Raw genomic sequence first — 13,475 nt, 5'->3', positions numbered from 1 at the left:
GATAGGAATGAGCATTTAGATTTATATTTTATGGAGAATGGATTAAAAGGAAGTCATGCCAACGAAGATGATACCTGCGACAGGGAAGACACCTGTGACCTCGTGTTCTTGCTGACGCTGTTCACTATCTACATTCTCGACCTGGAGAAAATTGTGCCATATTGTTGGTTTGATTTGCATTTCTTTAAATGTAAGTGAAATCAGGCCATTTTCATGGAATTTATTTCGGTATAACTAGTTGTATTCATTTCCTAGAGTTGCTATAACAAAATACCACAAACTGGGTGGCTTAAAAGATGAGACACTCCTTATCTCACAGTTCTGAAGGCTAGAAGTCCCAAGTCAAGGGCCATGCTGTGTCTGAAACCGGTAGGAGAGACATCCTTCCTTGCCTCTTCCCAGCTTCTGGGAGTGACCTTGGCTTGCATCTGTCTGCCTTTGTCATCACATGGTGTCCTCCCTGTCACGTGGTGCTTTCCTCTTCTCATAACCCAGTCATGTTGGATTTGGGCCCACTCTGATGACTTCATCTTGATTCCATCTGCAAAGCTCTGTTTCTAAATAAGGACACTTTCACGGGTACCAGGGATTAGGACTTCAACGTATCTTTTCTGGGGGGAGGCCACAGTTCAAGCCATGGTGCTAATGATCCATGGTCTTTGTTTTTCCAGGGGCCTGGTCTGTTTTCTAACACTGTCCATTGACATGCATTATTGGCATCTTTGTTGGCTGCTTTGAAAGCTCACCATTATCATACCAAAGTCTTCAGGAACACCTGTCATGTGATCTCCATTATCTCCGTCTTCTATACGTTCCTTCTTTCTGCTTCAGCTTTGTTTTTCCACGTTGTTTTGCTCACTTTTCTCCGCCTTTTCTTCTCGCCCCTGTGTCCGGCAGTATCCACGCCCATTCTCCTGTCTGTTAGTGTAGCCTTCATTTCTGTGAGGTTTTCTCCTCTTCTGTTTCCTTGAGCTCTTCTGGTTTCCCGTCTCCCTTTTCCAAAGAATGGTTTGAAACATGATTTCTCTATTTTTAAATGTTTTCTTTGATCTCTTGGTTTAATGGGATATATTATTTTTACGTTCTTTGCTTTCGTGCAGAAATATTTTACCATAATTTTTCTCCTTCCTGACATACTTATTTTTCGTGGGTATTCTTGATCTGCCCTTTGTCTGTCAGTTTCTTTGCCTACTTTTTTCCTGTAACATTGAACAGCCTACTTCTGGAGAATTCTGCTCCAGGGCCTGGTGTTTGCAAAGGTGCTTCTTCTCTCTCAGCGACCTCCCTCAACTATGTCGACTTTTTTTTTTAATTTTTTATTTATTTATTTGAGAGAGCGAGAATGAGAGAGAGAGAGCACATGAGAGGGGGGAGGGTCAGAGGAAGAAGCAGACTCCCCGCTGAGCAGGGAGCCCGACATGGGACTCGATCCCGGGACTCCAGGATCATGACCTGAGCCGAAGGCAGTCACTCAACCGACTGAGCCACCCAGGCGCCCAACTATGTCGACTTTTCGTGGCACTTCCAACCATCCTTCATAGATCATATGTCAGAGTCATGGCTGGGTTTTTGTTTCCTAGTAGGTAATGTTTTCTGGCTTTGTTTCATTTTGTTGTTCTTGATGATTTTCAGACGGTGCAATCGGGCCAAGATAACCATACTCTATCCTCCTTAAACAGTAGTCCCTTAGGTGGTATTTGAAGTTGATCCAGGACCCAACCCTAGAAAACCTGAGTGTTTAGAGATCATGAGAAAAGGAGGGGCCAGTAAAGGAGATAGAGGAGGAACACTCAGAGAAGGTGGCCCCAGAGAAGCCACGAGAAGAGTGTGTTGAAGCAAGAGTCAGTATCAGAGGCTGCTGAGACACCAAGTAAGGTGAAGACAGAGAATCAGCCGGGGGATTCAGCAGTGTGGTTGAGAACTAGCTTTGGGCAGCAGGCTGGAGTTGCTTGAGGAGATAGTAGAAGGCAGAGAGATGGCTTGTGCAGGTGAACACGTTTCCTGGGCAACATGAATGTTCCCAGCAACTCAGGATTTCATGTACATTGAAGAGGGAAGGAAAACAGGCCAAATCAATGTGATTAAGCCCCTCCTATCTGAAAGCATACATTCTCATGAAATAAGTAATATTTACTCATGAATGAAGATTCTCTTGAATACTTAGTATACTATTCACAGATAATTTTCCTCCTGATTGTAATTGATTTCATGTTAAGTAGTCAGCCAAGGACAACACTGAATTCTGTTAGTGGGTGAACCAACCTTGGAAGCCTCGAGGGTACCTCTGAAATCTCATCATCTGAAGTAAATTCCCTCTTCTCCTCCACCCAGCTCAAAGTTAAATATATGTTTGCCCTTCATGTTCAGTAAGTGTTTGGATTCTGTCCAATTTCCCTTTGAAGTAACTCACATTTCCCTTTCTCTCCTTTCTGCTGCCATTCTCGGCCTTATTGACCTCTTCACCTAGAAGAGTCTTCCCTGATTCCTTGTTTCCAGTCACGTCGAATTTAAACCTCCCCAGCCTGGCTTTCAGAGCCTTTCACAACAGTAGAATCCAGCTCCCTCCTACTTACCCAGCTGTTCCCTGACATTCCCTGACACGGGCTTTCTGCTCTAGGAAGGCCAGCCTCCCTCCTGTCCTTCCAGTCTTGCCATGTGGTTCTGCCTTCACACTGAAGTTCCTGTGGAGCTCGCCTTAGTCCGCAGCTAACACTTCATTACCTGTAGGATCAGTTGATGTATACACACCGCACTCCCCAGGGTCATACTTCTCTGTACGGTTGTGCCCTTGACTGATGTGAAGGAGCCCTGTATATCTCAACTTCCTGTTGTACCTTAATTTTTGTATAAATGATGTGCGAATTAATGCAAATATTTTTTAAAAAAAAATGTTCCAGAATTCCTGTACAAGACTGTTGTCCTCCGAAGGCATTACCTTTACATCTTCTTCATGGCTACTCATTAGTTCAAACATGTTTTAGGGGCCCCTGGCTGGCTCAGTCAGAAGAACAAGTGACTCTTGATCTTGGGGTTGTGAGTTCGAGCCCCACGTTGGATGTAGAGATTACTAAAAAATAAATAAACTTGGGGTACCTGGATGGCTCAGTCAGTTGAGTGTCTGCCTTCAGCTCAGGTTGTGGTCCTGGGGTCCTGGAATCAAGCCCTGTGTGGGGCTCCCTAGGTCTGCAGGGAGCCTGCTTCTCCCTCTCCCTCTGCCTGCTGCTTCCCCTGCATGTGCCTTCTGTAAAATAAATAAATTTAGAAAAATAAACTTAAAAAAACTTTTAGAACCTTCTTGTTTCATTCAGAAGCCAGTGAAAATACCTGGCCCAGTCAGTAATTATCTTTAAACTTCTTAAAGAAATTGAGGTTTTGTTGTTCTTTGGGGTTTTTTTTAGAAAGGGAAAGAGAGTGTGTGTGAACCGTGGGTGGGGGAGGAGCAGAGGGAGAGAGAGAATCTTCAGCAGGCTCCACGCCTAGCACGAGCCAATGCAGGGCTCGATCTCACTCTGAGATCATGACCTGAGCCGAAATCAAGAGTCAGACGCTCAACCAACTGAGCCACCCAGGTACCCCAAGAAATCGAGTTTAAAAATCAATCGCTGTTAAGCTATTTTAAGTATTTTGGAAGTTCTAAAGAAAAAACATCTGAACAGAGCGAAGACCAAAATGTCAGTGTTGGAAATGGGCGTATCAAGAGTGACTTCCTGGGGGAGCTGAGGCGTAGGCTTTTGAAAAGAGTGAGAATGGGCTGAGCAGATGGGTGAAGAAGAGACTGGGTGGGGAGAGGGTATTGTAGGCAGAATAAACCCCATGGCCAAACCATGAACTGTAACAAGCCTTGGGTACTCTTAAGTAGCTCATTAATGTAACAGCAGGAGTGACTGAGACAGAGAGGGGGATAGGGAGGGTTTGATAGGTCTGTGTGTCGTGGGTAGTTAGGAGAGTCGAGTGAAAGGAAATATGGAGGACAGAGCACAAAAGGCCTCGTGGGCTTTGCTCTGGACTTTGCGTACTCTTTGGGTTCCTCGTGGGAAGGGGTGTGTTGTGATCATCTTTGCCAACACAGTGCATACCTTTATTATCTTACCTGTCATGTTGTTATTATTTATTTGCAATACTTCCCTGCTCTTTATTCATTTTTTTAATTCCCAAAGTCAGGCCTGGTGTCTGGCACATAGTAGATATTGAATAAATGTTTGAAGAATGCATTATAAAAGTTTGTCATAAAAGCTTTTCACAAAGAAGGCATAAAAATGCATTCCTTGGTCTTTTGTAAGAGATGGTATCACCCTATTTGTCGTTGAGAATAATTACAGTAGTTCCTTACGGAGGCATACCAAGCAGGTGACTACATTACCTGAGTGCTAACTTCTTAACCCAAGGCTTTCCAAAAGCAAACTGCAATACTGCACTGGTGTTAAAGTGTATACTGGCGCCATCTCGCGGTGATTTTAAGCCTTAACCAAATCGAAAGCTTCGTCTGTGATAACCAGACTTTCAAACAAGTTTCTAACATTTTATAAATTACCGAAGTGTTGTATTTAATACTATATTTTGTTGACCCTTTGCCACTATCTTCACATTAACAATTTTGGATTTGATGGTTCATACATGTATTTTAATTGTGTTTTACAAACATGTCTAGAAGTTTTGATAGGCAAAATACTCCATTTGAAATAAAATGGAATTTCGTCATTAGGCAGACCTGGAGTCTTACACCAGCATTCTGATCTCAGATGCTATTTGCTGTGTCTCAGTTCACAGAGTTCCAGACTTGTGAGGTAATCTTTTTTTTCCCTAACATCCTTCTTTATTTTTTTTTCCTGGTTGGATATTGTTTCTAAAACGAAGGAATCATGTCCTTTTAATTCTTATCCTTGAAGACAGCTGTTGAGCGTGTCCTGCAAATTTGCAGGTTAAGCCAGAAAGGCTTGGGTAGTGAACCTTAGCTTTTTATTATTTTTGTGGGTGTTTGAACATGAGTTATGTGGACATTTTGCTTGTGATTTGCTGTTCGTTGATTAACAGCTGAGTCGGGGAATCAGATCATGATCATTGAATTAATTCCTCATGTGTAGGGATTGCTGTGATTTAAGTAGCAATGTTAATATAAAATAAGTGTTTATTTTTTAATTGTGTTATTTTTTAAATTTTTATTGTTAATCACCATACATTAAAAGCGTTTATTAAAAATATTTTTCATGCAGAGCATAATTGGAAGCTTAAGATTAATTGCGCTTTTTTTTTTTTAAGTACTTACTCAGTGCCAGAGGGAGAGAGGGGTATAATTATCTCCATTTTACAGATGAATCTGAAACACATGGAGGTGAGGTAACTTTCACAAGGTCTCACAGCTCTTATATTTGCAGTGTGAGCATTCAGACCCAGATGTAGAGGACCCCAGAGTCCAGGCTTTTAACCACCATGTAAACTCTGTCCAACAATGAGGGGGGATTCATAGGAAAACCATAGTAGAAAAATGCACAAGACAACCTTAACGTGGTTATTAATAGCTTTTATTTAAATATACACTAATTAATAAAAATCTTGGCTTTAATTTATTGTTGACATTATCAGCATCTGCTTGTTTCCACTCCTAATTATAGCCAACAGCCTTCATTCCATTGTGAAGGAAGTTGAGGGTTCTTGCCCTGCTGCACTGGTCCTAAGCAAGCGTGCTTCGAGGCACTGTCGCTGTCTGTGGATGAGCATTTTGCCCGTCTCGGCACTCCCTTCATTCTCGGATACAAACTGTGTCTACCTGTGCCTTTCAGCAGGGGGCGTGTGTTGGCAACAACTTGTGTAGAAACCTCCATTTGGGTGTTCGCCTGGTTGATGGATGTCTATATGTGTCGGTTAATGTATATAGGGTGAATAGATACGGGTTTTCTAAGTTTTAGATTTAAATTTTTTCTTTGTAAATATAGACACATAATTTTGTGCAGTTGCAGTCATATCATATATGCCAGGTTGTGTGGTTTTTTTTTTACTCTTTTTTTTTTCTTTGTTCCTGTGGCTTCCTTCCATCCACCCACATGGCCTTCCTCCTCATCACCCTGTTGTATGTATAAAAGGGCACATAAAACATAACAAGTGGTCTTCCATATTTTTCTATGCTTGTGTAATCATTTATCAAATATATCTATGTGCAGTTAGACATCCAAATCATCTATGGGGCAGCGTGCTAGCGTTTTATGGTAAAAAGGTGCTATCATATTATAAATACTTTTAAAAATACACATACCTTTCAACCAGCTTTCCCACAGAAATAAAAGCAGTGATTTGTAAGATTATGTGTCAGTAGTATTTTCTACAGTATTATTCATAATAGCAGGAAGGAAGGGGGATGATTGAATAAAGAATGATAATCTATACCATGAAATTTTAGGCAGTTGTTTAAAATAATGAATTTGATGTGTGCCAAAAGCATCTCCTCTACCATTCTCTCTGTTATGAATTTCAGCGTTCCTACTCCTTTTACTGACATTTTAGTGTGGTTTCAAGAGGGAGAACCAAAGGAATGTATTGGGACAGTTGTCTTTATAATTGCAAATCTGGCTAAGTAGATTACAAGACCTGCTTTAACTTTTGTTTCTTTTCTTACTAGAGCTCTTAGTGTAGAGCCCCTTCTGGTCCTTTTGTATTTGGAAATAGGGAATATCCAGCCTCCCCCAAATTACATTCTTTCTTCTTTCTTGGCTTTTAACTCCTACTGGTCTTTTCTACCAGCAGCATCTGAAGGGGCACAACCTTAAGCATTGTCTCAAATTAAATTCAGAATCATTGAAATGTCAGTTCAGAAACTGTTCCTGGGACACTTGGATCTTCTTAGAAATGAGACTTAGGAAAGACAGCATTTCTATATAACCACAGCTACTCTTCTGTTTCTTTTGCTTCTGTACAGGTTTGAAAAAGGGCGCATCTACACATTCATTGGAGAAGTCGTTGTTTCTGTGAATCCTTACAAGTCTTTGAACATCTATGGGAGGGACACAATCGAGCAGTATAAAGGACGTGAGCTGTACGAGAGACCTCCTCATCTTTTTGCAATTGCTGATGCTGCTTACAAAGCTATGAAGAGGCGCTCAAAAGACACTTGTATTGTGATATCAGGTATTCAGAGGGGATCCCCTGTACTTTCAAGGTCAAAATGCATTTAACTTATTAGGTACTCAAGGATCCAAACTGTTGAACAGATCTTTTTTTTTTTTTTTTTGGAAGTTAGAAACGTAAGCAGTTTTATAGGAGAAAAAAATTTGCAGTGAACACCAGATCATTTCTGACAGATGTCTAGTCTTGGTTCATTTATAAATCCATGTTACATGTGGATGGACTTCTGATCATGAAAGATTCTTCCTTCCGTCTCAAGGACATAAAAGTACTGGATAAAATGTAACGAAGGTTATTTTTTTTAGAAGATTTTTATTTCTTTATCTGTCAGAGAGAGAGGCAGGCAGAGGGAGAAGCAGACTCCCCGCCGAGCAGAGAGCCCAACGCAGGGCTCCATCCCAGGACCCTGAGATCATGACCTGAGCCGAAAGCAGACGCTCAACCAACTGAGCCACCCAGGTGCCCCACAAAGGTTATTTTAAATAACAGCAGAATGAAAGGAAGAAAATGAAGTCCTGAGGTACAACTCAAAGTCAGATTGGCGAGTGGGAGTTAGTGTCACGGGCCATCCAGGCACAGGGACCAGAAATGGGCTGTCCCAGCTGGAGGCTGGAGCTTCGAAGCCTACGGAGCAGAGACAGGTGATAGACCCTGTGTGCCCGAGAGCTGGAGCTGAGCTCTTCGCGGAATCTCGTGTAGTGTGAATTGGGGATAGGGAAAGTATCTGCCCGCTGACCCAGGATGGCCTCTCCTACACTGTGGGAATGTATTTTGGTGCTAATAATACCTCACATCTGCATTAGGGGCTTTATACTTGTAAAACTGCTTTTATGACCCTTATTCCATTTTGGTTATCAAAACAATTCTGAGTGCTAAGACAGTTGTGTTTCTACTTTATAGATGAAAAAATTATGAAGGGTCAGAGGAGTTACAGTAACTTAGTGTTGGAGAATCATATCCTAGGACTACATTATATTCAATTATGTAAAGCTATACTACCTGATTATAAAAGGAGGGAGGGAGTAATCAATCATTTAAGCATATAAAGTAAAAGCAAAAAGTCTCTCCCCTTTGAATACCTTGTTACCCCCAAAACTCCAGCAGTAACAGCTGTGAATTTAGTGTTTATCCTTTTTATACATTTTTCTGTGTATAACACATATAGTCATACATGCATATTAAATTATAAATGTGTAACTGTGATACAGAATTATGTTCTAACTGCTATTATGTAACTTGTTTTTCTGTTTTAACCCTATGGAGTGGACATCTTTTCTTTCTTTCTTTTTTTAAGATTTTATTTATTTGAGAGAGAGAGCACAAGCCAGGGGAGAGGCAGAGGGAGAGGGAGAAGCAGGCTTCCTGCTGAGCAGGGAGCCCAATGCGGGCCTCAGTCCCAGGACCCTGAGATCATGACCTGAGCCGAAGGCAGCCACTTAACCAACTGAGCCACCCAGGCGCCTTTGGAGTGGACATCTTTTCATTAGCATGTATATAGAAGTGGGGGACTTACACCTGTGCAGTGTTCCATTGAATATCTGCCCAGTCCTCTACTGACAGGCATGTTATTTGCAGGGTTCAGCTGTGACACACACACAGTATAGTCTGCAGAAATACTCCTTCAGTCTTTAAAGATTATAATTCTTATTTGATCCCATTAGTATTTTTACTATTTCTGTAGTATAAATTTCTACAAGTGGAATTTGGGGGTCAAAAGGCATACACATTTAAAAATTGGGGTAGCTCATTCTAAACTGATCCCTTCTGCTCACCTTATACCAGTTGTCCCGCTTTTCCTGTGACACCATGTCTGGGAGCTTGCTGTTTGGTTTGGTTTTATTTTCACTAAAATTGCTCTGATTTTAATTTTTGGAAGGAATATTTCATCCTTGTTAAGATGAAAAGAAATTTTGCTGTAGAGCATAAGGTTATATGAACTGGGGCGCCTGGGTGGCTGAGTCATTAAGTGTCTGCTTTCGGCTCAGGTCATAGTCCCAGGGTCCTGGGATCAAACCCTGCGTCGGGCTCCCTGCTCCGCAGGAGGCCTGCTTCGCCCTCTCCCACTCCCCCTGCTTGTGTTCCCTCTCTCGCTGTGTCTCCCTCTGTGTCAAATAAATAAATAAAATCTTCAAAAAAAAAAAAAAGTTATATGAACTTCACCATGGCCAGTGTTTGAGTCACTAGCTTGTTTCATTTCTGCTGTGCTTAAAAGTCACTGCCAAGCACCAAGACTGGTCTCAGGAATTCATTTACCCCATTTTATCCCTTGATATTTTCTACTTAGTACATCTTAACTTGTAATCTGTTTGTTATTTTACTTCTGTAATAGTCATTTTTTTCTCAGCATTTTCAGAGCTGTTAGAACCTAGACTGTATCAAGACGGGAGGAAATAACTCAAAAAAAAAAAAAAAAGCAAACAATGTAACATAAAAGTTTTAAGTAAATAACATCAAAATTTGCAACTCTTCTGTTACAAGTCGGCTTACTGTTGGTTCCAGTGACGGTGTTAAGCCTTGCACAACTTTTCCCGCAGGGGAGAGTGGTGCGGGTAAGACGGAAGCCAGTAAGTACATTATGCAGTACATTGCGGCCATCACCAACCCCAGCCAGAGAGCCGAGGTGGAGAGGTAAGGGCGGTGTGAAGATGGGGGGGCGCTCTCTTCGGGGCTCCGCTTGCTACACACACTTGCTGGGGCCGAAGCTCTCATACGGAGCCAGCATTTGTTGATGATTTACTGTTGTCTCTGCCCTTTGATCTGTGTTACCCTATATCTGTATTCCCTTCTTCATAGAGAAATACTGCTTTGGTAAACTTTACCTAGATAGGAAACAAGGTAATGCTGCAGGAGATGAAAGTGTTCCCACTCCACCTGTAACTGCTGCCTTCAGTGTCACACGTGCTCAGCTAGGGTGTTCCCGCGGGTAGATGTCATTGTTCAAGTTGTCTTTTTTATGCTGTCTTCTGAGGAGCCCTGGGTTCCCGGAGGGAAAGGGGGCTCCAGGACTCAGAACCATGCCTTCCCTGAATTGCATTGTCACAGCCCGAACCCCTGATATTAGAAGCACTAGAATGATTCCCTTTTCTTTTTAAGTTTCATGCCAGGCTGCTGTCAGCGTACAAGGATGCAGGCTGCTGGGCGCTGTCTGCAGGACCCGGCTTTTAGCACCGAGCGCCACGTAGTATTTTCTTAATCCATTTGTAAGGAACAAATGGATGGGTTGTTTCTTTGTTTTGTTTTGTTTTAAGAAAGAAATGTGGCAATAAAGTAACATGACTTAACTTTCTTCTATGGTGTGCACTTTTTGAGAGAAAAAAAGGTTTTCAGAGTTGCTAGTGTGAAGCTCAGTATTTGTTTTCGGAAGAGTCCCCTCTGCATGCACATCTCAGCCTTCAGTTTACGACTAGAAAAGAAAGGATGCGGGGTTGGTACAAAAGAAGGCGGTGTAGACTAGACTTACCCTTCCAGGGCTTTCCTCATTTCTACATAACTGGGCTGGAGGTCAAAGAGGCCTTTTTCTTGACTGTGACACATCCCCACTTCTGATTCTGAATTTGCAATCTCCTATGATGAAGACACGAATATGAGTCAGTTATCTGAATCTCCACAGAAGCTTGGGAGAACTAACTTTATTTCTACAGCCAGTTGGTATGGTAGAGTCAGGCATGTGTACATTGACTGGTGTTTCATGGGCATATCTTACTATAGTTTTAAAGATGGTCACCCTTGTTTACCATAAGCGTGCAGTCCCCCCTCCCCACATTTTAAAAGTATACTTTCATGTGGGAGGAGAGAAGCTGGCAGGGTTATGGGGTGACTTAGAGTCATAGAGGATCTGCTACATTAGCTTATTTCAATGGCCAGTGTGATTCCTACAGGTGTAGCCATGCTAGAGGAGTTTTGCCAGGGAAATGAAAACAAAGGACCAGCATAAAGTTAAAAAGTATCCATTGGGAGAGACTGTGCTATAGAAAGTTAGCATTCATTGAATAAGGAATGAATGTGTCACCCATTCTTTTCACAACACATCTTTTTAAGATTTTTCTTTGTCAATAAAACATGTTCACTTAAAAACTAAAAATTACAGCATTTTGTCCAAGGTGGAAGTCCCCTGAAATCCCAATCTACATTACCCTGTCAAGCTAGGTCCCTGTAGTGAAATGTACTAGCCTTTCCAGATTTTTAAGCATTTACTGAACTATGTGCCTGCCCACACACACTCACATGGACACATGCACAGACACACAAAGACCCTGCAACACATGTTATTTTACAACCTAATTCCTCATTCATTAGTTTATTCTGAACCTCTTTCTCTGTCAATGCATCCTATACTAGGAGAAAAGTTTTTTTATCCAACCCTACTAGTGGACATTTAGGGTTTGCTTTAATATTGCAAACAATGCTGCAGTCAGCATCTTTGTATAAATGTTTGGATGTGCTTTAAAAAAATCTGGTTTTTCTAAAAGGCCCAGCCTCTAAACTTTTTATAATGACTTTCATTTATCTGTGTCAAAGAGTGAAGAATATGTTGCTTAAGTCCAACTGTGTCTTGGAAGCTTTCGGAAATGCCAAAACCAACCGTAATGACAACTCAAGTAGGTTTGGAAAATACATGGATATCAACTTTGATTTCAAAGGGGATCCTATTGGTGGACATATCAATAACTACTTATTGGAGAAGGTAAAATGTGCTTAATTTCTGAGGGTAATGTTTTCCAGTGCTGAATTTTTTTTTAAACCTAATCGCGTGTATAGAATTTTTAAAATACTTAAAAGTAGCTCTAAATCCTATCCTCCCTCCCTTCCTGTTCCTCAGTTCCTTTTCTGTGACAAGATACTCTTCTTAGCTGCTACAATATCAGGGTGGAAAAAGTTTGGGCTTCGTAGATAAGGATTTAGGTGTGTGTGTGTTGGCCAGGAGTGGGAGTAGTATGTGAATGCGTGCTAACTTCTGGGTAAGATTTGACCAAAACACAATCTAGGACTAATCAGTTCTACTCTTTTGACACATCACCATTGCCCATATGTTTTCCTGCTGTTGTCCTGAATGCATCGCAGAAGAACCAGCACACCCATTCCCTGAAATGACGCTCTTTTCACAGAATCATGCCCATACAACTCTTTTTTTAAGTGAGATATAATTGACATTTGACACCACGCACATTTAAGGTATACAACATACTGACTTGATACTTCCATGTATATTTATTTTAATGAATCTGAATCTCATTTTCTTCTAGTTTCTATTTGTTCATAGCATCTTTTATGGCAGTGTAACGCAGCATAATCTGTTTTTGTTTGTTAAATCGATGTCAGACTGTTAAGGAAATAAGGGTTTTTATCAGTGTCAGTTACAAAAGGACTGGAAATGCCTGGTGTCATCAGTCTTTTTCCAAAATGTTTCGTGGCTTCACTTTACGTGTGGAGTCCCTCAAAAGGACCCCTCTGAATGAACGTACACTGTGAGACTTCTCACAGCAGGCTTTTGGGAGCCATCTAAGGTAGGGGCCTCCATAGACTGGTTTCGCTCAACTGATTTTACTGCAGGACATAAGGCATTGCTCTTTGAAATGCCAGCAGACCCTGGGGACCCTAAACATCCTTTCCTGTTCTCCCACGTCCAATCCTCTTCCCCCTAAAAATCCCATCTTTAGCCTCCAGGTTAAAAAAAAAAAAAAAGCTTCACTTTCATAAAGTTTAGGGAATTCTGTTTTAAGCAGTAAAAAGAATAGTAAAAGTTGCACAGAAAACCCCACAGAGGAGGCCTAGTTTTAGGTGGGTAATCCATGGGGTCTTCAGGACATTTAAATACACTATTGAGGGCGCCTGGGTGGCTCAGTCATTAAGCGTCTGCCTTCGGCTCAGGTCATGATCCCGGGGTCCTGGGATCGAGTCCCACATCGGGCTCCCTGCTCAGCGGGAAGTCTGCTTCTCCCTCTCCCACTGCCCCTGCTTGTGTTCCCTCTCCCACTGTGTCTCTCTCTGTCAAATAAATAAAATCTTTAAAAAAAAGCACTATTGATAGGCGATTTCCTGAGAACTTGGCTTGCACTTTGTTTTCGGGGTGCATTCTCAGATTAATGATTTAATGTGGGTTTTTGGGGTTTTTTTTAGTCTCGAGTGATTGTGCAACAGCCAGGAGAAAGAAGCTTTCATTCTTTTTATCAGGTTAGTATCTGCTGCTGTGCAGGTAATCCATCATTGGCCCAGTTGTACAGGGAATGAATATTTTATGTTGGGACTCTTCCCTGTCCTGTGCCTCCTTTGCCTCCATTGGCCCAGGACACATTACACACGTGTACATGCGTGCACACACCGTAGCCCACGTGCTGCTTCAGATATTTGATGAGCATGATTAT

The 13,475-nt window shown here is 41.7% G+C and overlaps 1 protein-coding gene across 3 annotated transcripts in view; it reads left to right on the top strand.

The window, feature by feature from the left end:
- Window positions 1-13,475, top strand: part of MYO1D (myosin ID) — a 349,377-nt gene that overhangs the window by 90,212 nt on the left and 245,690 nt on the right. For 2 of the 3 annotated variants that reach the window (XM_025851229.2, XM_073879409.1), the window contains exons 2-5: window positions 6,908-7,116; window positions 9,648-9,741; window positions 11,632-11,797; window positions 13,231-13,284. In XM_025851229.2, coding sequence (XP_025707014.1) covers window positions 6,908-7,116; window positions 9,648-9,741; window positions 11,632-11,797; window positions 13,231-13,284 — 523 coding nt within the window. The remainder of the gene's footprint in view (window positions 1-6,907; window positions 7,117-9,647; window positions 9,742-11,631; window positions 11,798-13,230; window positions 13,285-13,475) is intronic. The other variant, XM_073879410.1, reaches the window with a different exon arrangement.

The sequence above is a fragment of the Callorhinus ursinus genome, unplaced genomic scaffold (assembly GCF_003265705.2).
Source record: "Callorhinus ursinus isolate GAN/ISIS: 27379988/994484 unplaced genomic scaffold, GSC_fseal_2.0 scaffold34, whole genome shotgun sequence".
NCBI lineage: Eukaryota > Metazoa > Chordata > Mammalia > Carnivora > Otariidae > Callorhinus > Callorhinus ursinus.
Note: the sequence above shows the minus strand (reverse complement) of the source record. Positions and strands in the feature narration are given on the sequence as shown.